General features: G+C 34.7%; 5 protein-coding genes across 10 annotated transcripts; 3 read left to right on the top strand and 2 right to left on the bottom strand.

Annotated features, from left to right (window-relative positions):
* Positions 1-442: 442 nt before the first annotated feature.
* Positions 443-6195, bottom strand: LOC106721045 (piggyBac transposable element-derived protein 4). Of its 2 annotated transcripts, XM_045681147.1 has the most exons (6): positions 6012-6195; positions 5031-5240; positions 4498-4605; positions 3017-3073; positions 2864-2937; positions 443-2751 (listed from the first exon to the last, which is right to left on the bottom strand). In XM_045681147.1, the coding sequence occupies exons 1-6, from the start codon at positions 6017-6019 to the stop codon at positions 998-1000; spliced, it is 2211 nt and encodes a 736-aa protein (XP_045537103.1). In that variant the 5' UTR covers positions 6020-6195; the 3' UTR covers positions 443-997. The 2 variants fall into 2 exon arrangements, with proteins under 2 accessions (XP_045537103.1, XP_014371394.2); XM_014515908.2 differs by lacking the exon at positions 5031-5240.
* A 2079-nt stretch (positions 6196-8274) lies between these two features.
* Positions 8275-8860, top strand: LOC106721017 (COX assembly mitochondrial protein homolog). Its single transcript, XM_014515848.2, has 2 exons — positions 8275-8441; positions 8512-8860. Exons 1-2 carry the CDS (start codon positions 8384-8386, stop codon positions 8808-8810), a joined length of 357 nt encoding a protein of 118 aa, XP_014371334.1. The 5' UTR covers positions 8275-8383; the 3' UTR covers positions 8811-8860.
* Positions 8861-8894: 34 nt separating this feature from the next.
* LOC106721016 (tRNA-splicing endonuclease subunit Sen2) lies at positions 8895-11531 on the bottom strand. Of its 2 annotated transcripts, XM_014515847.2 has the most exons (4): positions 11321-11531; positions 10146-10823; positions 9650-9774; positions 8895-9052 (listed from the first exon to the last, which is right to left on the bottom strand). In XM_014515847.2, exons 2-4 carry the CDS (start codon positions 10777-10779, stop codon positions 8918-8920), a joined length of 894 nt encoding a protein of 297 aa, XP_014371333.2. In that variant the 5' UTR covers positions 10780-10823; positions 11321-11531; the 3' UTR covers positions 8895-8917. The 2 variants fall into 2 exon arrangements, with proteins under 2 accessions (XP_014371333.2, XP_014371331.2); XM_014515845.2 differs by lacking the exon at positions 11321-11531 and having other exon boundaries at positions 10146-10909.
* LOC106721015 (V-type proton ATPase subunit H) lies at positions 11040-18491 on the top strand. Of its 4 annotated transcripts, XM_014515840.2 has the most exons (12): positions 11040-11170; positions 11879-11902; positions 12216-12297; positions 12371-12551; positions 12642-12851; positions 14433-14624; positions 15384-15518; positions 16037-16222; positions 16512-16699; positions 16991-17179; positions 17768-17881; positions 18095-18491. In XM_014515840.2, exons 1-12 carry the CDS (start codon positions 11125-11127, stop codon positions 18171-18173), a joined length of 1626 nt encoding a protein of 541 aa, XP_014371326.2. In that variant the 5' UTR covers positions 11040-11124; the 3' UTR covers positions 18174-18491. The 4 variants fall into 4 exon arrangements, with proteins under 4 accessions (XP_014371326.2, XP_014371329.2, XP_014371327.1 ...); XM_014515843.2 differs by lacking the exon at positions 14433-14624 and having other exon boundaries at positions 18095-18490; XM_014515841.2 differs by lacking the exons at positions 11040-11170; positions 11879-11902 and adding an exon at positions 11938-12131.
* A 516-nt stretch (positions 18492-19007) lies between these two features.
* On the top strand, positions 19008-24995 carry LOC106720928 (actin-related protein 5). The gene is made up of 12 exons (XM_014515733.2): positions 19008-19168; positions 19239-19404; positions 19486-19652; positions 20376-20567; positions 21639-21869; positions 22112-22233; positions 22305-22385; positions 22583-22753; positions 23048-23211; positions 23475-23612; positions 24047-24201; positions 24691-24995. The coding sequence occupies exons 1-12, from the start codon at positions 19063-19065 to the stop codon at positions 24993-24995; spliced, it is 1998 nt and encodes a 665-aa protein (XP_014371219.2). The 5' UTR covers positions 19008-19062.

Genomic DNA, 24995 nt, shown 5'->3' with positions numbered 1-24995 from the left:
TAATATTAACGTAGGTAAAGTTTACAGTGTATTTTGATGAAAAATTCTTTTCTTGAAATAAAATTGGATAACTTTCGATTAAACAAAGTGATCTGCTATTGTGATACCATTTTGAAATTGGTATTTTCTAGGCATGTTTTTTAAATAAACAAGCCCTGATAGTGTAGTACATGTTTTTATAAAAATCGCTCTAGAATAAGCATGACATGTTGTAAATTTGGGTTAAAAGTAGATTAAAACGCTTTTCATTCAAAACTTGTAAGTCCATAATAAAAAACAAGTTTTTGCTCCACCATTCAGTAGTTATCAAGAAATCATAAATTCAAGAAATCAAAATGAAAAAAATAATGACTTGTTGAAACTATAATCTAATATGTAACAAGAGGTAGAAAAATCTTAAATAAATAATTAAAAAAAAATATTTTCGGAACCCCTATTTTAAAAATGGTCAAAACTGTAATATGTAGGAAATTATCTGCTTTATCGAATCCCCAACGGTGGAGTAATATTTATAACACACTTGTATACATAAGTGTTATAATTATGAATTATTCAAGATTTATATATCTACATGTTAGAAAGAGAAATAACAAAAACCATGCTATTAACATAGTAAAAAATTAACATATTTGCCCCATGAATTTAAATAGTATGGATACGACTGATTTGTTCAATCAATCTTTTGATCATGATCTTTTTTTTCGATTTTTTTTTATCTATTTAATTGCAAGTAAAATTAACTTTACTTTTGTGTTCTGCATGAGACTAAAAAAATCAAATTGAAAATTTAAATAAACAAAACACTCATACAAATGCCATCATTTCAATAGTAATTGTGCGCCTTTTCAACACCATAGTGCAGCATTTTATCTAGTACTTCACAACAATATGAATGGTATCTTATTCAGCCGTTTGTGTCCCATTGCTGGTCAAAGGCCTCTCTCCTCTCTCTCCATACTCAATAATACCTACCTACCTAAATATTTTTAGTACCTACCTACTTAAGCCGAGTGTGGTACGGCTCGTAACAAGTGAAAACACACATTGGCACATTGCAAACTTTACAGTATGTAACCGTACGCTTCTTACAGACTGCGCATTGGCGCTTAAGTCGGTCTGGCTTACCAGGCTTGATGAAGTCATACTGTGCAGGAGAGTGTACTGCTGCTGGGATGGGTGCTTTGGGTGCAGGGGGTTTATGCGCTGCCAACAAATCAGTTACTAACGCCTTCCGAAATTTGCGATGTGTCAATGTCCGATTTTTGTTAAGTAAAATGTAGGAGTTAAGGACACTAACGTTCAACAGTTTTCTAAAAAATTTTTTGTACCACACTCTTGTTCGTTTTCTCTCAATGGGATACATTGCAAGCTGCTGGTCTTTGCGATCTACGCCACCCATACATATATTGTAGTCCTGCACGACAGTCGGCTTCAGCGTATCGCCACACCTGGTAGTTGCGAGACCATGGTATGTTGAAACAAAAGCCACGAGGTTTTTATCCCTCCACAACATAAGATCCACATCTCCCGAGGTGCAACCGAACACTTGACCGACTGTCATGTCTTTTTTTGTAATACTCGCCAATTCAGATGGTACGAATTGGCGGTTTGTGCGAAGCGTTCCCACGCAGTCAAATCCACGGACCTTAAGTTCTCGCGCTAGTGCAGGAGAGTTGTAGAAATTATCCATCCATATTGTGTGCCCTCTATGCTCAAGACCATTTAAAAGTTTGAGCACGAGAGCTGGTACAATCCCAGAAACTGGATCGTCTTCTTGTACTCCCGAAGTATCATGACCAGCGTGTACTTCAAAACGCCACAAATAACCAGTTTGGGATTCACATAATTCGTATGTTTTGATCCCAACTGTCGCTGCTTTGTTACGGATGAATTGGTTTATATCAAGCCAACCCTTCCACATGGTGAGACTCTCGTCAAGAGCCACATTCTGGGACAAATTATATAAACGGGAAAATTTTGTATTGAGGTGGACTAATATTGGTTGGATTTTGTAAAGTTTAGCCTGCGGACGCGTCAACAATTTAGGGTGACAATTGGAATTATTATTGAAATGAAGGCATTTCGACAGCAGCTGATAACGATCAATAGTCATCTCCGTGGAGAAGCCAGGAGTTCTGAAAATATCTTTAGAGGTATTCCAGTACTCCTCTAATCGACTTTTGACCACTACGCCCATAGCCAGAACGATGGCAAAATACGTGTAAACTTCGTTTACATTCGTATCTTGCCAACGAGTAATCCGGCTATTAGGACAGATGGTCCCATTCGCCAACATGATCGTTGTCAGCTGCTGTGCATAAATGTTGGTTTCTCTGACAATAACTTCAATTATTTCACGATCCCATATGGCAGTAAATGCTTCGTATGGATTCGTGAAAGAAACCGCAGGGCCAACATTTTGCGAGAACGGTTCTCGCCTCAAATAAGGGTTAATTTGAGGCATTGAAAATGCTCTCCAGTCAAATTTAAATTTTTCGCTTGGCTCCATTGAAACTTCCAAATTAGGCGTCGGTGAGGCGGGCGACGGCGAAGCAGGCAGCTGCGAAGGAGGCGACGGCGAAGGGGGCGTTGGGTCACAAACTGATGGACGAGGAGGCCACTCCAAATTAATATTGATACAACCATTTTCAACTTCCTCATCCGCTTCGTCCACAAACATCCTTGCCACCCGGGCAACCATTACCGACTGGGTAACCCCTTCTTCTTCTTCGCCTGACTCCTCCTCACTGCCTGAAAGAAAAAAGATACTAGTCGTAGTATCCATTGTAATATAATATTTACTTCCGCAATTGCTGTTTTATTATTTAAAATTAATTAAAGAAAGATATCAAAATGCGCTTACCATAATTAAATAAAGCACTTTTTTCATCATCAAGGAGGGGTGACCTTATTTTCGACCAATGGCGATCGCGGTTTCTGTAAAATAAAACTAATATTTAATAACATAAAATATTTAATAACAAAAACTTATAAAATATGTTTGATTAATTCTTACACAGGCGGCGTGGTATTTGGTGTGCTTGCTCCACTGCTCGCACCACATTCAACGTAGCTGCAAAAAGATGAAGTTATGAAAAAGGGTACAAAAAAAAAGAAACAAGCAAATAGCTACTGAGAAGATGACAGCACCATAACAATATGCGGAGAAAGAGATGCAGCAGGCATGGGAGGTGCGGTTTCTTGTGCGCGAGACGTCGATGGGGTTGCCCCGTCAACCCCATCGATTCTTGCGTACCTGACGCATCGATGGTCGGAGGCTATCGAAGGCAAGGGGCAGGCCCTGGCGGTTAGTTTGGACGTGGCCAAAGCCTTTGATCGGGTGTGGCACAAAGCACTTCTTGCGAAGTTGCCTTCCTACGGGCTTCCCGAGACACTATGCGCCTGGATTTCCAGCTTCTTGGTGGGTCGGAGCATCAAGGTAGTCGTTGACGTGCCTACTCTGAACCGAAACCAATCAACGCTGGTGTTCCACAGGGCTGTGTACTGTCGCCCACCTTGTTTATTCTGCATATCAATGCTGCAATTTAGCAACATTCATTGTTATGCAGACGATAGCACGTGTGACGCACTGTACACGACCAGTGCCAATGTTTCTCAGGCTACTGTCGATGAGAAACGGACTAAACTTGTGTCTGAATTAGAGATCCTATTGGGTAAAGTCTCTGATTTTGGTCAACAAAATCTCGTTGAATTCAATCCCAAAAAGACACAAGTGTACGCCATTACCACTACAAAACACCTTTGTCGTAGATCTTCGTTTTGAGGGCACTCCCCTAGTTGCCTCAGCCAGTATCGGTATTCTCGATGTTGACATGTCGAGTGACGTTCAGTTTCGCAGGCACTTGGAGTCAAGCTGGCCTCCAAAACGCTGGATGTGCTCAGTAGGGCAAAGAAGTATTTCCAGCCGGGCCACCACCTACAAACTACTGCTCGCACCTCTGGGCGGGAGCACGCCAATATCAGCTTCTTCCATTTGACCGCATACAACGGAGAGCGAATCGAATCGTCAATAACCGAGCTCTTACCGATAAGCTTGATAATCTGGCCTTGCGGAGGTACGTCAGTTCCCTCTGCATTTTTTATCGTATATACCACGGGGAGTGTTCCGAAGAACCTGACAGACCGCCAGGTGCAGACCATATCATCTGGACGGCTGGTATTCCACAACAGTACGGTTCTCGCGAATTTTTTTGCCGCGTTGTGGAATGGTCTGTCCTAGGCGGTATTTCCAAACCAGTACAACTTAGGGTCCTTCAAGAATCAAGCATATATCTTTCTTAAAGGCCGGCAACGCATTTGCAGTTCTTCTAGTGTTGCGGATGTCCATGGGCGTCGATGATCACCTTGGTGTTCCCGCCACTCGTTTGCCCCTTCTCTTATAAAAAAAGGACGACCATAAAGTTTCCGATCTGAAAACAAAGCCATAGTTTTTTTGCTATTTGAAGTTAAATATTTAAATTAAAAACATAGGAATACCTTGGGTTTTTGACCACAGCAGCAGGGAGGACCCTCGCCCTTTTAGGATGAATTGCCATCTCCAAAGGTTTGCCCTCTGGTAGATCCTCCAGCATACCACAAAACATTCTAAAATAGTTATTTATATTACAGGAAATATTAGAAACTAGCTTTTTCCCGCGACTCCGTCTGCGCGGAATAAAAAAAAAGAAAACCGGGTAAAAATTATCCTATGTCCTATTCCTGGTTCTAAGCTACCTGCCCACCAATTTTCAGTCAAATCGATTCAGCCGTTCTTGAGTTATAAATAGTGTAACTAACACAACTTTCTTTTATATATATAGATATATCAATAAAAATTACAAAATTAATATGTATGTATATATATATATATATATATATATGTGTGTATGTATGTATGTATATATATATATATATATATATATATATATATATATTATTATATTTAACTTTATTATATATATATATATATATGTAATAAAGTTAAATAAATGTAATATATTTGGGTTTTAAGAGTATTAAGAGATTATTACGGTGCAGAAACCAAAGTCTTGTCACCACGTTGCCCAGCACGCGTTCTCACTCCTCTTATGCTGCTACGGGCTGTCATGCTGCCACGTCCACCACGTACACCACGTCCACCGCGTCCACTACGTACACCCCGTCCACCACGTACACCACGACCACCCCTTGCAGGCACAATTCGGCGCCCTCGGGTTTCGCCATTGTTGTCATTGGTAGTACTATTTCATGCAAATCAAAGCCAACCAAAACAAACTGAGTGCAAAATAAACATATCCGAGATTAAAGCGCTGTAAGCAATCAAGTCAATGTAAATGCATAAGACAATTTAAAAATCATTCATCAATCTAATAAATAAAATTCTCGTGTCACAGTTTTCGTCACCGTACTCCTCCGAAACGGTTTGACCGATTCTCATGAAATTTTGTGAGCATATTCAGTAGGTCTGAGAATCGGCCAACATCTATTTTTCATTTTTTTTTAACTGCGCGCGGACGGAGATTCTGTGCTGAAAGCAGTTTCTTTGACGAATCAATTTACAAAAAAAATGATAGATTTTTAAATTGTCTTTCTTGTGCATTTTCATTGACTTTTCATATATAAAAAACGTAATTTTACTAACAAAATCGCAAAAAATCTTATATAAATTTCAATAGCCTTATCGATATTAATGCAACCGGCGGCCATTTTGTGATGCAAATCTGTGGCAAGACCCAGAACAGGACTATTGAGCGTCTTCATATCTTTGAGCTCGGTATTTTCACATTTTCTACTAAAGTACATGTATTTTGGAATTATTAAATTTAAGTTTAATAAAATAGTGACCTAATATCGCAGATACGTTAAAGTTTTAATAATTGTTCTATCAAATATGACAATACGAAATCCACGTAAAAATTGTAACGTTACTTGGACGTTGGCTCTAAGGCTGTTTTCGACTTAAAAAGCGAAGAATATATCAATATAAGGAAATAAATTGAAATATTAATTACTGTTCCATGGTTATTCCTGTTGAAATCACACAAAATTGAAAAAGTTCAGCAAAACAAGCGGTAATTCGCGGCAATCGCTGACTGAACTGATCACAGTTTATAACAACAAATTTCAAGTTTTTTTGTACTAGACGACGTGCTAAATTATATTTGAGAGTGACAGATCGTTCATTCTAATACGATTTTTCAGTGTACGAAAGAGTAAAAACTATAAACACGTCAAAGTATGCTCAAACACAAAGGACCTCCGTGAAGTTGGCCCCTCACTTCATTTTTTTTTACCTTTTTTACGCAAATCGTTTGAGAATCGTTTGATAGGGTTTGATTCGATTTCTCTTCGATTTTTCTTTTTTTCCGAATCAAATATGACAATCATGCACTTAGTCGATTCAAATTTATTTTGTAGGGAAAGGATGATTATAGAGTGATTGAGAGAAAAGATAAATCGTTTGAGAGTTAATAACTTTCTGAAATAAATATTTCAATTTCGGAATCGAAAGTTGCAAATCGATTTTCCTTTTTTTCCGAATTAAATATGTTATGCACTTAGTCGTTTAAAATTTATTTTTCTTGAAATGGTGGATGTTGATGATGGGATCACTCTCAAACCAAATATACACTTATAGACTGATTCGGAAAATATTTATTCTTACTCAAACATATTGGATATAATTTAGTTGATACAGGATCATTATTAAATATGTATATAAAAGTTAAACAGTTATTTTTGATTACTATACATCTTACTACTTTGATAATAAAAAACGGAATTAATTTATTATAACATACGTCAAACTTAAGAAAATAATACTGACATTCCTAATTCAAAATAATTTAAACATACTACATAAAAAGCCAAGTAGGTCAGAATTATCAAAAGGAGTATGTATAGGTATATTCTGAGATTACCAAATCAACATTTTGTAGGTAGAGAATGGTTAGAGAGTGATTGAGAGAAAAGAGAAATCATTTGAGAGTTAATACTTTTCCAGAAATATTTCGGAATTGAAAGTTTCAAATCTCAAAAATTGAAATATTTTTCCAGAAAAAGTATAAACACTCAAACGATTCATCTTTTCTCGCAATCACTCTCTAACCTATCTCTACCTACAAAATAAATTTGAAACGTCTAAGTGCATGATTGCCATATTTAATTCTGAGTAAAGGAAAATCGATTTGTGGCTTTCGATTCCAAAATTGAAATATTTTTTTCACAAAAAGTATAAACTCTCAAAGAATTTCTCTTTTCTCTCAATCACTTTATAACCATTCCCTACATCTATCTATATATATAAAAGAAAGTTGTGTTAGTTACGCCATTTATAACTCAAGAACGGCTGAATCGATTTGACTGAAAATTGGTGGGCAGGTAGCTTAGGACCAGGAAAAGGACATAGGATAATCTTTACCCCATTTTCTTTTTTTTTTATTCCGCGCGGACGGAGTCGCGGGCAAAAGCTAGTATACAATAAATTTGAAACGTCTAAGTGCATGATTTCCATACTAAATTTGGTGAAAAATAAAATCGTTTTGCAACTTTCGATTCCAAAATTTAAATATTTTTTTCACAAAAAGTATTAACTCTCAAACGATTTATCTTTACTCTCAATCACTCTCTAACCATTCTCCACCTACAAAATAAATTTGAATCTTCTAAAAGGAAAATCGATTTATAACTTTCGATTCCGAAATTGAAATATTTTTTACAGAAAAAGTAAAAACAATAATGAGTAATAAAATAAAAACGAAATGATATTTCTTTTCTCTCAATTTCTCTCAAACGATTCTCTAATGATTTGCATCGAAAAATAAATAAAGTGTGGGGGCCGACTTCACACTAAAATTTGAAATTGTTCTTACGGAGAAAGTAGGAACTTTCAAACGATACTTCTTTTCTCTCAAGCCCTTTCAAACGATTCTCAAACGATTTGCGTAAAAGAAATGAAGTGAGAGGCCAACTTCACGGAGGTACTTGTAATTGGAATATAATATATGCCCTATGGAGGGTCGGCACAGTATGTACTACTCCTTCATACATCTCTATCTCAATTTAGTAATTGCTTAAAAAGAGGAATTTGCCGAATATTCAGAGAAAGATCAACGATTTTCTTTTTATTTTAAGACTAAAAGGAGGTAATGAGAATTTTTGCAAAAATTTATAAAATTGCGTTAAAGACGTGCTTCCACAAAATACCATAGTTCCTAAATGAAATCTTAATTCATGGACTTTTCATCTGTCAATTGACCGGTCGTAATATTGACACTGACATCTGTCGTTGAATGATTTCAAAGTTGAAAGCTTTCGGATTTTTCAATTTTACATTAGAATTAGATAAGTTTCATTGATTGAAAATATTAGCTCAATCCAAGCTATGGTATCAACAAAGACTGTTTTACCCGACAAGTATTCTGCGGGGCCCCATGGACTAGGTAACTTACATGTTTTCAATCTTTATAATTTTGTTTATATGCCAAATAGTTATTTTGTAGTTCTTTATAGGTGATCCTGAAGACAGATCGTTAAGAAAAGTGGAAACAGAAGTGTTAATACCAAAACTTATGAGAGAAAAAGCCAAAACAGAAAAATGTATAATGGAAGTTGCAGATTTTAATCGCTGTTGCAAAGAATCATCATTACTAATGGTAGTTAAATGTAGAGACGAAAATTCAGCTATGAAGTCTTGTTTAGCCAGCTGGTACAACAATGACGACTTTAGAAAGTTATGTACAGAAGAATATTTAAATCAAAGAAGTGAATACAGAAGAACCGGAGTGAAAAAAGCAATGAAAAGAATTTAACGTGAACTTGTTAATAGGTGTAAAAATAAATCTTAGTATTGTACAGTAGATTGATTGAATTTTGTTTGAGAAACCTAATAATGTTTGAGTGTAATTTAAACACAAAATTACTCAATTTCATCATTTATTGCAACTGGATTGTTCCTTGACAATAATACTTCACGGACACCATACTCTCTTAAGTCTTTAGGCAGCTGCAATTCTTCTTTATTAGGTGAAATTACTTCTACCATTAATACTTCCTGTAAAAATGTCATTTCATAGTAAGATGATTTTTACAAAGGATTTGGTGGCAATATTTTAAAATTAACAAGTTTAAATATTTGTAACAAGCACAGGTGGGTACAGTTAATCGAAAACTTAACTTCGTTAATCATTGATTCGTTAATTAAAAAATTTACTTCGTTGATTGTTAAAGTGTTAAGTTATTATAAAATTTATTGCAAACTAAAGTTAATCATTAACAGTAAACCATACCAAAATACGAGCGAACTTCACATATATCTATTATCAACTCGTTCGTTCACCATTCGAGCCGCCGACCGTCGGCCAACATAGCTGAACTTATGAGCGTGAGCGTGTCACGTAGTTTAAACAAAATGACAGTATGTGTCCCAGTTTTTGATGTAACAATTAACAGATTAAAGTAACGGAAGTTAACAAAAGCGTTAACAATTTTTGAACTTAACTTAAAAGTTAATCCGTTAAGCAAAATGTTAACTTCGTTAATTAACGATTAACGACAGACTTTATGTATATAGGAACAGAGAATGGAATGGTAAAAATACACCATAAATTTACTATGAATTTTGATCCGGACCCCATTTTAAAGGTCTTACCTTTACTGTAGTTGATGCTACCCTAAGGTGTCCAAATATTGAAATCCAGTCATATTCATCACCAGCATATCTTATTAGAACAATGAAATCAGCATGGTTTACACTTGGGCCTTCTTTATATAATACTATAAAAGAAAAAATACAATTTAAATCCGAACATTGGCATTGAAATGTCTATGGTGAATTTAAAACTAATCTCTGGTTAAGCTGTTCCCATTGTTTACTCTTGAATCTGAATAAGCCAGAATCAATGTATGGTTTTGATTTGTAACTTTTTATCTAGATTGACCTGACAACCTAGATATTATATAGTTTTAATGAGTTTTGAGCCATGCCTCAGAATTGTATAACTACACTACAAAATACTATTCTGAGATGTTACTGTGACCATAAGAAATCATTGCTCTCAAACCATTTTTCACAGAAATCATTGGGATGAAGAGTAGTACTTTGCTAATATTTAATGATTAGGTATGTAAACCATTTACAAACTTACAATAATCACCCCCAAACTTGATACCGGGCTTTACAACATAGCCTTTAGATCGAAAGTAATGATAAACCACATATTTTTCTAAAAAATATTTATCATCCTCTTGAAACGTTTTCCAACATTGTTCTATATTCAAAACATTGTCATCATTATTTAGTATTTGCAAACAACCCAGTCCATACAGTAAGAAAAAACTCTCTTGTTTTGACAACATTAGCTTCTCTTGCATTTTTATTTTATTAACGCAACACTTAGGTTTAAGATTTGCAAAGTAATCATCATCTTCTGAATCACTATTAGGCATAATTACAACTAAATCTTCTTTGTTGTAACTCTCCAGGCTAAACATATCACAATTATCTTCTTCGCCACTTTCTTCACTGGAAACAAGGTCTATCACATCTTTCTTTAAATGTTTTTCCCCATCACTTAATATTTTCGCAACTAATTTATTCACATCTTTAAGAAATATATCAGACTCTAAAGATTTTTTTGGATCACCATACTTTTTGTACCAACACATCCTTTTAAGGAACTGTCTTTTTCTCATCACAGCAGGAACATTCTGTGATTCCCTTGGCTTAGATCGTGAAGAAGTGCCTTTGCCAAAACATCCCATGTTGTACAGTAAGTTCATCTCATCAACAGATCTAACTTCGACACCAAAACCATTGTAATATCCTGTAAATATGATTTGCATAGAACCATCTAAAGGAAAACGTAACGACGACTCGACTTCCATTTAGAAATAAATATTCGGGTCAATACTTTGACAGATTAATTTTGTTTATAGAGAAGTCAGTCAGACAAAGGAACTGGCCAGTTCCCAAAATTTATTTATAGAAAAATGTGTCACGGGTCCAAAAGCAAATTATGAATCTGTAATACAAAATGAGAAGTTGTTAACTAAAAATTGATTATGAAGCAGGACACAAAATTTCAGCACTATTGTCTCAGTGTTATTACAAAATTTTAAGGAAATATGGCCCAAAAAGCACCAACAAATCCAGATGGCGACAGATACAACCGTGAGTAAAATCTAGATATAATTTGCTGCCATCATCCAATCATAACATAACCTAAGTTATGTTATGATAAACACAATAAATGCAGATAAGAAGAGTGACACTAAGTTGTGCTATTTGTAAAACCTAATATAAAAAAGTGTGTTTTATTACAGAGATTTAACCGCGCAATTTTAAATCATACTTGTCGCTTTAGCTAAACTAAATCCATTCTTTTATTATAGTACAGATACATTTATTTATAGGTATGTGTTAGATTGAATGGATTGAACAGGAATGTCGTAGCCATAGGTAATACATAAGTAACATAGCTTGGCAATTACTTTGTAACATATTTTTATAAACCAACTTATTAGACGTTTATTTTACACAATGCACCATGACTTAAAATATTTTTTAATTTGCGTTATAAGCAGGAATAAGAAGATATGGGCTGTCGATACTTTAAAATAATTTTGCATAGAACTACTATTAGAATTTTGCAATAAAAATTTTATTTTTATAATAAAGTTAATTTTATCTTGAAGCACTTGAGTCGTAAGAACCATTTTTAAATTTTTTTTAGTCAATTTAGGATCGCTTGGAATTAAAAATAATTATATTTGAATGTTCCTTTAATTTGACATTTAATCGTTTTGTCTTATGTTGCAAGACTGTAACGAAGCTGTCAACTACAGACCGGAATATTGTATCTTTCTCTTTTACTTTCAGCGAAAAGAGTCTACATTAGAGAAGGTAAGAAGATTTATCATTTCAGTATTGGCAAACTTCACGTAATATAGTCACAAGACCTCTCAGCTGAGGCAGCTCTGTAAATTTTCTCTTTTCCAAAAAAATAGTTCCAATTTAAAAAGTTTTATATTGCTATCAAGTTTTTCTTCGTGCATTAAAAAAGCCAAAATGGCTAACATTAACGTAGAAAACGTTAGCAAACTTATCCCTACGCTTGGGGACGATAAAATCGGTAAGTAGTTGTAACATGAAAAAAGGGGAAACGCAAAATAAGTTGAAATTAAGAATATTACCATTATTTTATTAATTTAAACAGATATGATTGCGGCTACTAGCGTGTTACAAATAAGGGCTAGTGAAATTCGCCAAACCCAGATCAACTGGCAGTCTTACTTGCAGTAAGTATTGATTTGTTGTATAATTCTTGTCTTATTGGATCTCTATGGTATTAACATTATTCTCTTACGTTAGGTCCCAGATGATCACTCAGCGTGATCATGATTACATAGTGAATTTGGATCAGCGTGGCCAGAAGAATTTACCAGACCAAAACCCTGAAACATGTGCCGATGTCTTTCTCAATCTTATCACCCACATCTCTAAGGATAATACTATCCAGTACATTCTTGTCCTAATTGATGATATTCTATCTGTAAGTATTTTGATATTCAATTGAAACTTAAAAATGTCTATTAAATATCAAAAAATATTTGTTTGTAAAAATTAATGATGTAAATTATAGGAAGATAAGTCGAGGGTGAAGATTTTCCGTGAATCCAGACATGGTAGCGTGTGGCAACCTTTCTTAAACCTGTTGAACCGTCAAGATGAGTTTGTACAACATATGACTGCTCGCATTATTGCCAAGCTTGCATGCTGGCACTCAAGTCTCATGGAAAAGAGTGACTTACATTTCTATCTGTCTTGGCTGAAGGACCAACTGAAAATGAATGTAAGCCTAATTTTTACTACTATTATGTATTTTTGCATGTCTGATTTTCTTGCATGGTTAAAATATGGTTTATAATTCAAATATTTGGTTTTATCCAATAATTACTAATGCTTGGCTGTCATTCTGTAACATCCCATGAAAATAGAGTTTGATTATTTTTCATGTTTTATTTGTTTATTTTTTGTCGATTTATATCTTAATATTGACAAATATTAATTTATTTATGGGTTTAGACAATCTTTACTAACATGGAACTGCTAAGTTTTCCTTTTTTTTCTTTGTTTTTCTCTTAAAGAACTTTTCATTCAAAGGAATAATATTTTTGGATTTTAAATGAAAAAAAAAAATCAAGACTGATTTTTAATTTTATACATAATGAAATTATTAAGTCGCATAATTGACTACTTTAATGAACTTTACATCATTATAGTATGTTTTTAATTTGACATATTAAGTGATCATTATGTAAGGATTTGCTCTTTTTTTAATCTGTTAAACTGAGCTTTCAATGTTATTTAAAATGAAAGTATTTTTCTATATTCTGTGGTATGTTTGGAAATAAACAATGTTTCTTTGAATCATAGTTATGATATGTTATATTGGTGTTTGATAGTACACCCATTAAGGAGAGTACAAAATTTCAAATTTGAAAACAATTAAGACAAATTTCTGTGATGTTGACGCTAGTTTTTTTATATAAGGTTAGATGTATATATCAAAACATTATTTTTCACATACATATCACTCTTTTATTTCTTTTATCATTTGGACAAATACATTGACTGCCTTGGCAATGTTTTCAACATATTTCTATATTGTCATTAAATTTCATTTCACTACAAACATTTTCTAATATTGCTTCTATTAAATTCACTTTACAGGAATAATTGTGAAATTTTTCAGCCATAGACTTTTTTGTTAGTGTTACAAATTCATATATTTCATTATTAAACATATGATTACAATGATTAAGGGTTTCAGATCAAAATTCGAAACATATGCTTTTATATTTGCTATTGTTAATTTTAATTAATATATTCAAATATATTAGAGTAAAAAATTGTGATTTTCCATACATAAGAATTAAAACATTTTGAAAAAATTCTTAGGGATTCATATTATCATATTATTTTTGTAACCATTTCATAAGAAAATGGCTTAAAAATTAAAACACTGACAAACATTTGTCCGGTGTCGGACCAAATAGTTTCGAGCATTGGGGGCCCTTCATCAGGGTGAGTGGGACTGGTATTTTGCAGACGAGGCCCGTCGCTCACTGTATGTTAGTGTTTAGTCGTTTTCTATATTACTTTACGATAATGTCTCACGAAAGTTTGAATAATTTAGTTTACACTTTTATCTTTTGTATAAATCATATTTGAAACTGAATCTATTAGACAGTGACATTTGAAATATATTGTAATAATCATAAAAATGTTAACTGCTAAATAATGAATTATAATGATATATGTTTGAAAGGCACTTGTAATTCATACATTATGCATCAGCGTTTCCAAGTCATGGTTGGAGCATTGTGAACTCGAGTGCATTGTGTGATTGAGAGGTTTGTTTTCTGGTAAGGCGGAGAAAGTGTCTGCCGAGTTAGAGCATGCTGAGCAGGTTATGTTGCTGCACGAGAAACAGCATTTCGCCGCCGATAAGCCCAAGCACAAGGAGAGGGACCATGAGGCAGCCCACGAGAAATATTCGAGTCTTTACAGCTCTTTTGATGAAGCCAAAACTCATGAGGAATTATTGCCCGGTCTACATAAGGTACATCTTGTGTAAGATGAACACAAGATCTGAATGTTTAAAGTCTACATTTAACAATGAAACCGAGTGATTAATTTTATGTTATTATTTACTAATTATTGTATTGATATTACCCTAAACTGATGGACTAACATTTAACCTTTTGAATAATGCATGCTGACATTAAATTTTCCATTAATCACCAAGTCTTGTTTTTTCGCTTCTTGCTTGATAGGTTTATGGCGTAATTGTTTTATACTATTGAATATAAAATGTACAACTTAAGGTAAGTGTAATTCAAGGTATATTTGTGCTTTTATTTAATACTTTTATACATTTTGTGTTAAAAGAGTTAACATAAAACCTATTTTGTAAATGCAATAACTTTTAAACTTGACTAATAGATTTGTAGTATATTTAAAAGTATATAAGTTTAAATAATTTACTCATAAATTAAGATCTTAAAAGCCGATTTATGATTTTCCTTTAATATGCTTTATAGATATCTCTGTGGGTATGTTTGTTATATGTTTACAATATGTATTAGTATCAGAGATGTACTGTATGATGCTACAATAGATATTTTTGTCTAATAAATTTTAACATGTTAAAAACTTTTTCAACTTTAGATTGCTTTTACTAATTCAATTTTTTATTTTATTGTGAAACCATTTTAATAGATTTTCAAATGAAATATGACTGACATTTTAAAAAACAACAATATTAATCAATATCTTAATGTCAAATTTAATATCAGTTAATATTTTTTATTGTATTCAGAACAATGACTACATCCAGTCGGTGGCCCGCTGTCTCCAGATGATGCTTCGTGTTGATGAGTACCGCTTTGCCTTCTTGTCTGTTGATGGCATATCGACTCTACTCTCCATCCTCGCGTCCAGAGTTAATTTCCAGGTTTGTATAATAAATATACAACATTCTTCCACAATTGTTACGTTTCAATTCGACGGCGAAGTTAAATAAACCTTTGATCATTAATTTCCATGTTTTGGCCATTGTGGAGTGTAACTTTCTTTTGGGATTTTGTCACAATTGTCAATGTTATAGGTATACTTATGTGAAAAAGTGTATTAAATATTGTAAATAAAAATTTATAGAATTTTATTAATTTTTGCGAAAAAAAATATCCATTATACAATACACAATTGTCAAAATAATTGAAGGGTTTGAATTTGGAGAAATTATAATTTTTTCATTTTCTTACTAATGTTATAAATGCGAATGTTTAGATGGATGGATGGATGGATGTTTGCAGGAAGGTATCTCGGGAACGGCTCAACGGATCTTGATGAAATTTGGCACAAATATAGAATATAGTCTGAAATAACACATATTACGTCTGTTTTTTAATACCGCGCGGACATAGCCGCGGGCGACATCTAGTAATATATAAAAATTGTTGTTTATTCCAGGTGCAATACCAACTGGTATTCTGCCTTTGGGTGCTGACGTTCAACCCGCTGTTGGCGGAGAAGATGAACAAGTTCAATGCCATCCCGATCCTCGCCGACATCCTGAGCGACTCCGTCAAGGAGAAGGTCACTCGTATCGTCCTTGCCGTCTTCAGGAACCTTATCGAGAAGCCCGAAGATCACCAGGTAAAATATGAACCATTTCATGTAATAATAAGGTATTAAGGTTTAGTTTATTAGTATTTTGATGGAGTTACTTACGTCAAACTGCGGTGTTATAGCATTCAATCTTAAATTTAAAAAATATTTAACGTCACTATAGTAATTTTTTTAATCTTTCTGTTTTTAGTGTTAGAGATTTAACACACACTTTCTTATTTCAAAGTACAAAGTATCTCAAGTGTTGCGGATATTTATGACCATTAGGCGACCCACTGCTTTGTTATTTTACAGTAATGTTATGTAAATATATCAGGTAGCGAAGGAGCACTGCATCGCAATGGTGCAGTGCAAGGTGCTGAAGCAGCTGTCGATCCTGGAGCAGAAGCGCTCGGACGACGAGGACATCATGAACGACGTGGATTTCCTCAACGAGCGCCTGCAGGCCTCCGTACAGGACCTCAGCTCCTTCGACCAGTACGCCACCGAAGTCAAGAGCGGCCGGTAATATTGTACAATGTTATGTATGTTTTTATGTAAGAAAATGTTTTATATGGTCAATTTGCCCAAATAATATGTTTTAATTTGAATTTAGGTTATTTTAACTAATTTCAAGTTTGTTCTTTGATTAAAAGATACTATTTTTATAGAATCTAAAGTTTTTCATCATCAGAAATGGTATTTTGACTCCATTTTAGATAAGGTTATTCGCTTTAAATAATAAATTGCAAGCAATGTTAGGTTAGGTTAGGTTAGATGAGTGAGAGGTGTTTAGATGTAGATGTATATTTTCAGCCTGGAATGGTCTCCGGTGCACAAGTCGGCGAAGTTCTGGCGCGAGAACGCGGCGCGACTGAACGAGCGCGGTCAGGAACTGTTGCGTACTTTGGTGCACTTGTTGGAGAAGAGCCGCGACCCGGTCGTACTCGCCGTCGCCTGCTACGACGTCGGCGAGTACGTGCGTCACTACCCGCGCGGCAAACAGTCAGTATACTTTTTTTTTATGAAGTGATGATTTGGTCTAAACCACAAAGGGGGTCGATATCGAACTTTGCTAATTCTCACTCTGTCTTCTTCTATTGACCTAAGTGAAAATTAATAATAATAGTAATAACAATTATTGATCTTAAAAGTAGATAATTTGGCCATTGGGGACCTGTGGTGACGGTTCATTTTGGAAAAGGGGGTCACTTGTCCAAAATAGTTTGGGGATCCCTGGTCCCTGATAGAGAATCCCTGGTCCTTGAAGACCCCCCACGTCATACTTGGATGGAAAAATTGACGCCGGCAACTTATTCCAATCCCACACATTTCCCATTACTGATTTTTTTGTCTCGTCCTAAAATTTGAGCCGCTGTAAATTTTGAATGGTGTTATAACCGTCCAAATGTGAATGGTGTTTCCACATTCATTTATAACTGGCCGCGTCTAAAAGGAAAACAAGGACTACCGTGGCAGTCTAAACTGAGATAACCAGCAATGTAGAAATTCTCAAATTATAACCAAGTTTGACCAGATAATGGATCCGTATTTTCATTACATAGTGATTATAAAAGTGCTTTACATTGACAGTATTATCGAGCAGTTGGGCGGCAAACAGCGCGTCATGTACCTCCTCAGCCACGAGGACCCCAACGTGCGCTACGAGGCTCTACTCGCTGTGCAGAAGCTCATGGTCCACAACTGGTGAGAAATTTATTTTTTACTTTCGCCTGATTGATTGTAGAGCAATAGTTTTCATGATTTTTGTAACATAATGTACTTAAACAAATTAACTGTGACAAAGAAATAACTACTTACAAAATAACCTGAACTAACTGTAGCAGGAGGACAGTGTTTTTTGTGTTAAATTAAATTGAATGTATGTAATTTTTTTAAATTATGAATGTTCCTTTCCAGGGAATACCTCGGCAAGCAATTGGAGAAGGAACAGATCGACAAGCAGACAGGCGGCACCGCCGTGGGCGCTAAAGCCTAATTTGCTTCGTATGTTATGGATTCAGAGTATTTAATTGTTGTTTGTTGGTCTTCAAAATGGGCTTGGCAATAGCAATGTATCAAATGTAGGCCCCAGATAGTATTACATGTTGTATATAAGCCATTTATTTGAGATATTATGTGTCATACTCAACAGTACTGTTTAAAAGAAAACCTGTATTACATAGTTGTAAATAAACGGTATATAACTGTTGTAACCAGATCACTGTTCAATTTATTATTTTTGATTAACATCTATTTTTGAACGTTTGTCGGCTTTTTTGCAAACACATTCCTAAGCAATGTTTATTGTTGGTAAATAAATATTATTTAACTATAACGTTGATAGATTGTATTGTGAGTTATTTATATTATAAAATTTTTAAAGTAGATGTGATATAGATTTTCAGGCTTGAACTGTTTCCCTTATTAACACGAATAAAATATTATAAACTCATAAAGCAAACTGTTTTATTTAATAATGTTTCAAAATCCTATGAAATTAACATTTCCATTTATTTGATCAAAAGTTGTTTGAATTATAGCTTCTGTCAGTTTATGCTGGCTAATGTGTATCAGTTTTATGATACCAAAAAATCTTGTAAATATAAAGGCTTTTTCAAGCAGACTAGAGTGAACCTGGATTTAAATTGGCCTGCTGGAACATTTCAAACATGCGGGTAGTAATAGTCGTACACTCTGTTTAAAAACTCTTTGCTGTGAAGTAAACACTTCAGAAGTAATCTGTGGTAACTGTTTTTTGCTACGAAATCTGTGGTAAATTTTGACTGACAGACGACAGCTGTTGAAATGACAGTTTGGCAGTAGCGAGAGAGCGGATTTAAGGTTTTGCTTGATTTTGGATTTTAAAGAAATATATATCCCGAATAATGGAAGATGTATTAGTTTTAAAAGACTATAAAACTGTCCCTGACATCGTACATGAGTATGGGCCTACATTAAAATTTGGTCACATACCTTTAGTTATAGATAATGGTTAGTTTCTAATATTGTCTTGCATTGTTTTGCGATTTCTTGAAATAAAAATTAACAATCCTTTCCATAGGTTCATACCAGTGTAGAGTCGGTTGGTCAATATACGATGAGCCACATTTAATTTTTAAGAATTTAATAGCCCGACCGCGTAAGGATCGATGTAAGAAAGATGCCGAACCACCGGTCACTCCGCCTATTCAAATAGGAAACGATATTATAAACATCGAAGCGGTGCGGTAAGTGTTTTTAATAAATTAAATAAAAAACTAGATGATATAATGATTATTGATTTATTATATTACACTACATTTTTAAAGGTTTCAGTTAAAAACTCAGTTTGATAAAAATGTAGTAACTCACTTTGAGGTACAAGAGCAAGTACTTGACTACATTTTCTCACATTTAGGCATTGATAGTGAAGGCAGTGTGCCTCATCCTATTGTTTTAACTGAAGCTTTTGTTACACCAAATTACTGCAGACAGTGTAAGTATAAATTAAGTTTTATCACATATCTTATCTCTTGTATTTTGTGACTATAATAGGCTCTTTTATACAAAGATAATTTAAATAGTACATAAGTTAAATTTCTCATTATTTATATAAATTACAACCTTACACAGGAATTAAACATCAAAAATAATCAAATCAAACATACTGTGGTTACTGGACTAATTGTTGTTAGGCATTCGGATAGTCAAACATCCGGAAAATCAAATGTATGAAGAATAGTGGGGTTTGCGCATATGTAGTAAATAATGTTATGTGTTTATTAAAAATAACAAATACATATTAATGAAAATCAAAGTTTATTAAGAGATATATACAACATACATTGTACATACTAAAATATTTTTACCTTAATCATGAAATTAAATATTTAGGTACATATAATTTCTCAACCTTATGTATTTGGTGATCATGAAATAGAATAAATAATATGTAAGTTTAATTTGGTTTAAAATATTTGGTAATTATCATTTGATGTAAGCCACTTATTCTTTTCATTACTGCTATATTATGAATTCGTTTCAGCTGTAGTAAACTCACAATATCACTCTGTTTCTTTTTCAAACCACTTGAGATCTGTTTCTATAATAATATATTGGTCGCAGTTGATATTCCGGATAATAGCGAAACCGTGTAACCGGATAATGGAGTATCTACTGTATTGTGAAATAATGTTTTGTTGAATGCAAATTGTTTTAGTGATGTCAGAGTTATTATTTGAGGGGTATGGTATACCTGCAGTCAGCTACGGAGTTGATTCGCTGTTCAGTATGTACAAGAATAATATAGGAGACTCTGCTTTGATTGTAAACTGTGGATATCACACAATACATATCATACCAGTTATTAGAGGCAAAGTTATTGCTCATCATGCTAGAAGAATCAATTTAGGTAAGATAATATGACTGTACATAAAATTAACAAAATTTAGATCTCTGAAAGTATAAAAGCTTCATTTATTCTTAGAAATCCTAAACCCATCCCAATATAATTAAAATTGTGTATATAACTTTGATATTACTTTTTGGTTTTGGAAGGCATTTTTGATGTGAAACATCTATAGGATCACTCGTAAACCGAATTGTTGGCGTGGCGACGCTTGCTGTGGCGACGGGTCGCCACGCTATACTAAAGTATATATACATATATATATTTTATGTGTTTAGTTTAATAATATTTAATATTATTTACTATTATTATTATAATATTATTACTATTATTATTATTATAATTGTTATAATTATTATCATTATCATTACAATTATCATTAGGGGGCGTCCATAAATTACGTGAGGTGTTTAAGGGGGGGAGGGGGTCGAGTCAAATCTCATCTAATCTTACGTTGGAGGGAGGGGGGGTCTCGGCAGATATCACGCAATTTTTTTTCTGATTGAAACAAAAAAAAAATATACTATTTTGGTCCATTTAATCCAGATTGTACATGCATAAGATTTAATCTTAAGCGTAATCGTAATACGATAAAGATCATTCACTAATTCGTTCAATAGAAAATAATTTATAAATTTATAAATTAATAAATCTCACGTGAGATTGGGAGATGGGGGAGGGGGTTGAATAAAATCTCACGACATCTCACCAGGGGGGGAGGGAGGGGCAGAAAATTAAAAAAAACACCTCACGTAATTTATGGACGCCCCCTTATCGTTATTATTTATTTAATTATAATATTTAATATTTTATGCATATTACTTGTTCACACACGATGTTTCACATCTGGCAGGCGTCCCATGACGGCTCACAAGTTTTTTTTAATAATAAACCTCTTTAGTGACTATATTTATAGCATTCAATATATGAACTTCTCATTAACGACTTCAGACATAACATTTGGAAAGCAGCTATTGGTATTTATCTACCTCAGGAGGGCTATAAAATATAGAATTTCTTTACTTAATAACTGTTTATCACCATTTTCTATAATTTTGCTAATTTTTGTTCAAGGTGGAAGTGAAATCATATGTTATTTACATAAATTACTACAGTTGAAGTATCCAGTACATGTGAATGCAATCACAATGTCTCGTATAGAGGAAATCCTTCATGAACACTGCTCAATAGCTTTGGACTATCAAGAAGAAATAAGAAAATGGGCAAACCCAGATTACTATGAAGCAAATGTGAAAAGGATACAGCTACCCTTTGTGCAGTCCACCAGTTCTTCGGGTCTTACAGGTATTCACTTTTTTTTTAGTTTTTGGAGAATATATATGTAAAAAACTAGTATTACATTTGCTTTAAGTAATGAATGTAATTTTAACATGAGTTTAGAAGTAATAAAGTGAATTAAAGTTGTTTGTGCTATTTTTGTTGTTTAAATATGCTTAATAAAACTTAGCCTCTAATTATTTTTAATAAAAAATTATTTATTTTAATTATAATTTTTTTAATAAACAATTTATTGTGTAATTTGGTAGCTGAGCAACAAAAGGAACGTAAGAGGGAAATGGCCCGCAGACTTTTAGAGATAAATGCAAGGAAACGAGAGGAGAGGTTGGCTGAAGATGAAGAACAGATGAACCAGTTGCTTGCATTGCAGGTCAGTTTCAATAATACTTGCATACTGCAATACAAATCAATATTTTTTATTTACATATCTTTTATTTACAGGAAATTATGGAAGATGGAGACACAGATGAATTCAACGAGGCTATAAAAGGTTTCGACATAAAGAACTATGAAGATCTACAGGTAAATATTGTAATGAAGTTATGTAAGTCAGGAAATCTATATGGAAGTAGAGTAAAGCTTCAAGTGCAGTTAAACAACAGAGTTATATATTATGCTATTATTAATTTTATAAATTTGTACACAAAGGCATAAAGAGTACTTAAATACTGTTATTGAATAGTTGATGTAAATATGAAGTAAGTTTATTGTATTGTCAGAGGCAAATATCAAATGTGAACGCGCGCATAGAGAAGAACAAGCAGCGCATTGCGGCGGCGGCGGCGGCGGCCAGCGCGGGAGAGCTGCCGGAGCCCAAACCCTCGGGCCGTCTGCAGCCTCCTGCTGACCCTGACGCCTTCCAGACCTGGCTCAATGACACGCGCGCCAAGGTAACTCCTCCACAACATACAACACACAGCAAATATTAAAGGTATTGGGTAGACCTGACCGGCAACGCCTCGTCGTACCACACGCCATTTACTATCTTCAGTGTGTGTAAAAATAAGAAACACCTATAAATATTACTACTGATTATTCTACAAAATTAATGTAAGTAATGCATACAAAATTATTTGTTAAGATGTCAAAAAGCGTTTTCATTAGTGTCGTTTTAGTATAGCGAATCTACACTAAGGGCCTTGTAAAGCATTAATTAATTGACTCTAAGTGTGGTGTGTGTGTAGTACCGCGAGGTGGTGCAGCGTCGCGAGGCTCGGCGCGCGCGTCGTGCGGCCATGCTGCGCCGGCGCACCGCCGCCGCCGCAGAGCGCATGCGCGTCATCTCGCGTCTCACCGCCGCCGGAGACGACTTCGGTACGCGCGACTCAGACTGGGACGTCTACAAGAGGTAGGCTCACGTCGCTCTTGGATACAGTAAACAACTACTGTCGCGTCTAATTGCTCGAATTATTTTGTACATAACACTAACGGTGTTAGTCTACTTAGAATGGTACGCAGAAATCTCGATTTTTTAGCGCGGTATTGCACATTCGGTAATGGATATTTCTCACATGTCTTTTATAGAGAAAGTCAATGTATTTTGATACATGAGAGTCTTAGTGACACAGAATGCTTTGAAGAGTTTTGTCAGTTTATGTTGTGTGAACGCAGCATCAGCCGCGAGGCTGACTCGGACTCGGAGGCTGACGGCGAGCGTCTGCTGGAGCTGGAGGAGGCGCTGCGCGAACACGAGCCGCAGCAGACCAGCAGCCAGCACCACCAGCTGCATCTCGCCATTGAACCACTCAGGTTTTCAACAATCCTTGTAGTCATACTGAGCTGATTGATTCCTCATACTTGTTGCCCCCTTTTTTTTTGTTAACCTTACAGCACCCTAATGACCTCGTACCATACATGTACAACAAAACCATAAATGATTCATTAAGATTAATCTATACTTCTTTTAAATATAATTTCACACATTTTATGCCTGGTTTACATTATCCCAGTACAGTAGCGCTGGCCTAGCATGGACTGTTTTGGCTCACTGGCGTCAGGTAGTGCTTACATTATGCCAGTTGTATGCCAGCGCAGTTTTGAGGGCAGCTGTGCCACTGTACTGGCATAATGTAAACCAATGTTTTTACTAAAAAAATCCGCTCTTTTTTATTAAAAGTTGAAAAATTGTGAAAAATTACCCGGTCAAAGGGTTCAGTTAATAATAAATCCATGTAATGTTACAGAGCTGCAGAGCTAATGTTCCAGCCGTCGATGTTGGGCAACCTGGAGGCGGGGCTGGCGGAGACCATGGAGTACGTGTTCAAGCACTTCAGTGCAGAGGACCAGCTGTTGCTGGCCAACAATGTGTTCCTCACGGGAGGCTGCTCGCGGTTTCCAGGTTTATTACACATTTATTTACACTTAATACGTGTTACAATTGACTTTTTGATACTACGCATTGTAAAACCAAAATATCATACTCACGTTTCGCTTAAATGTCATTAATCGTTGGTCTCTGAGACCAAAATCCGTGTATAAAACATATTATCTCTCTTTTTTCAAAGACAATTAGAGGGATGACGATATGTTTTGTACTCGGGATTTTGGTCTCAGAAACCAACAATAAGAAAACCTACTCTAAAGGGGGCACCTTTTTTGGAATTAGATTTAAAATCTATTTTCTATATAGTAGAATAAAGTAATAATCTCTGTGTAGAATAAAGATCTGATAAAATAACTTTAACTAGTCAGTGTGAACTTATTCGAATAACAAACGCTAATGTTATTGAAAATTATTTTTACTATTAATTTGACAATGATTTTGTATCTTGAAATTCTTGAACCATTTTTTGTTTCTTCGTGTATTAATCGAAAATTTAATTTTAAGGTTTGAAAGAGAGATTAGAAAGGGAGCTGCTAGAAATGCGTCCGTTCCAGTCCACTCACAAAGTGGTAATGGCGAAAGATGCAAGTTTGGACGCTTGGTATGGAGCACGAGATTTTGCGGGTAGTAACGAATTCGAAAAGTACTGTATTACGAAAGAGGAATATTATGAGATGGGAGCGGAGTATTTGAAGGAGCATCACGCAAGCAACATTTATTACAAAAGCCCGGCTCCGATCATAGACAATACCCTGGCCCCGGCAGGGGACGCTAATGTCGTCAAAGAAGAGATTGTAGTAGACTGTTAA

The sequence above is a fragment of the Papilio machaon genome, chromosome 15 (assembly GCF_912999745.1).
Source record: "Papilio machaon chromosome 15, ilPapMach1.1, whole genome shotgun sequence".
Taxonomy (NCBI): domain Eukaryota; kingdom Metazoa; phylum Arthropoda; class Insecta; order Lepidoptera; family Papilionidae; genus Papilio; species Papilio machaon.
The sequence above is the reverse complement of the archived record's forward strand: the minus strand, read 5'-3'. Positions and strand labels throughout refer to the sequence as shown.

Excerpts from the sequence above, each read along its gene's own strand:
- LOC106720928 (XM_014515733.2), top strand. The coding sequence starts at position 19,063 with ATGGAAGATGTATTAGTTTTAAAAGACTATAAAACTGTCCCTGACATC. Across the intron at positions 19,169-19,238 it reads ACCTTTAGTTATAGATAATG|GTTCATACCAGTGTAGAGTC; the intron begins GTTAGTTTCTAA and ends TCCTTTCCATAG. Across the intron at positions 24,202-24,690 it reads AGGCTGCTCGCGGTTTCCAG|GTTTGAAAGAGAGATTAGAA; the intron begins GTTTATTACACA and ends TTTAATTTTAAG.
- LOC106721045 (XM_045681147.1), bottom strand. Across the intron at positions 2,938-3,016 it reads CCAAATACCACGCCGCCTGT|AAACCGCGATCGCCATTGGT; the intron begins GTAAGAATTAAT and ends TTTATTTTACAG. Across the intron at positions 2,752-2,863 it reads AAGTGCTTTATTTAATTATG|GCAGTGAGGAGGAGTCAGGC; the intron begins GTAAGCGCATTT and ends TTTTTCTTTCAG.
- LOC106721015 (XM_014515840.2), top strand. The coding sequence starts at position 11,125 with ATGGCCCAAAAAGCACCAACAAATCCAGATGGCGACAGATACAACC. Across the intron at positions 14,625-15,383 it reads TATTGCCCGGTCTACATAAG|AACAATGACTACATCCAGTC; the intron begins GTACATCTTGTG and ends TATTGTATTCAG. Across the intron at positions 17,882-18,094 it reads AAGCTCATGGTCCACAACTG|GGAATACCTCGGCAAGCAAT; the intron begins GTGAGAAATTTA and ends GTTCCTTTCCAG.
- LOC106721016 (XM_014515845.2), bottom strand. The coding sequence starts at position 10,884 with ATGGAAGTCGAGTCGTCGTTACGTTTTCCTTTAGATGGTTCTATGCAA. Across the intron at positions 9,775-10,145 it reads CAAGTTTGGGGGTGATTATT|TATTATATAAAGAAGGCCCA; the intron begins GTAAGTTTGTAA and ends TTTCTTTTATAG. Across the intron at positions 9,053-9,649 it reads TAGCATCAACTACAGTAAAG|GAAGTATTAATGGTAGAAGT; the intron begins GTAAGACCTTTA and ends ACATTTTTACAG.
- LOC106721017 (XM_014515848.2), top strand. The coding sequence starts at position 8,384 with ATGGTATCAACAAAGACTGTTTTACCCGACAAGTATTCTGCGGGGCCC. Across the intron at positions 8,442-8,511 it reads TGCGGGGCCCCATGGACTAG|GTGATCCTGAAGACAGATCG; the intron begins GTAACTTACATG and ends AGTTCTTTATAG.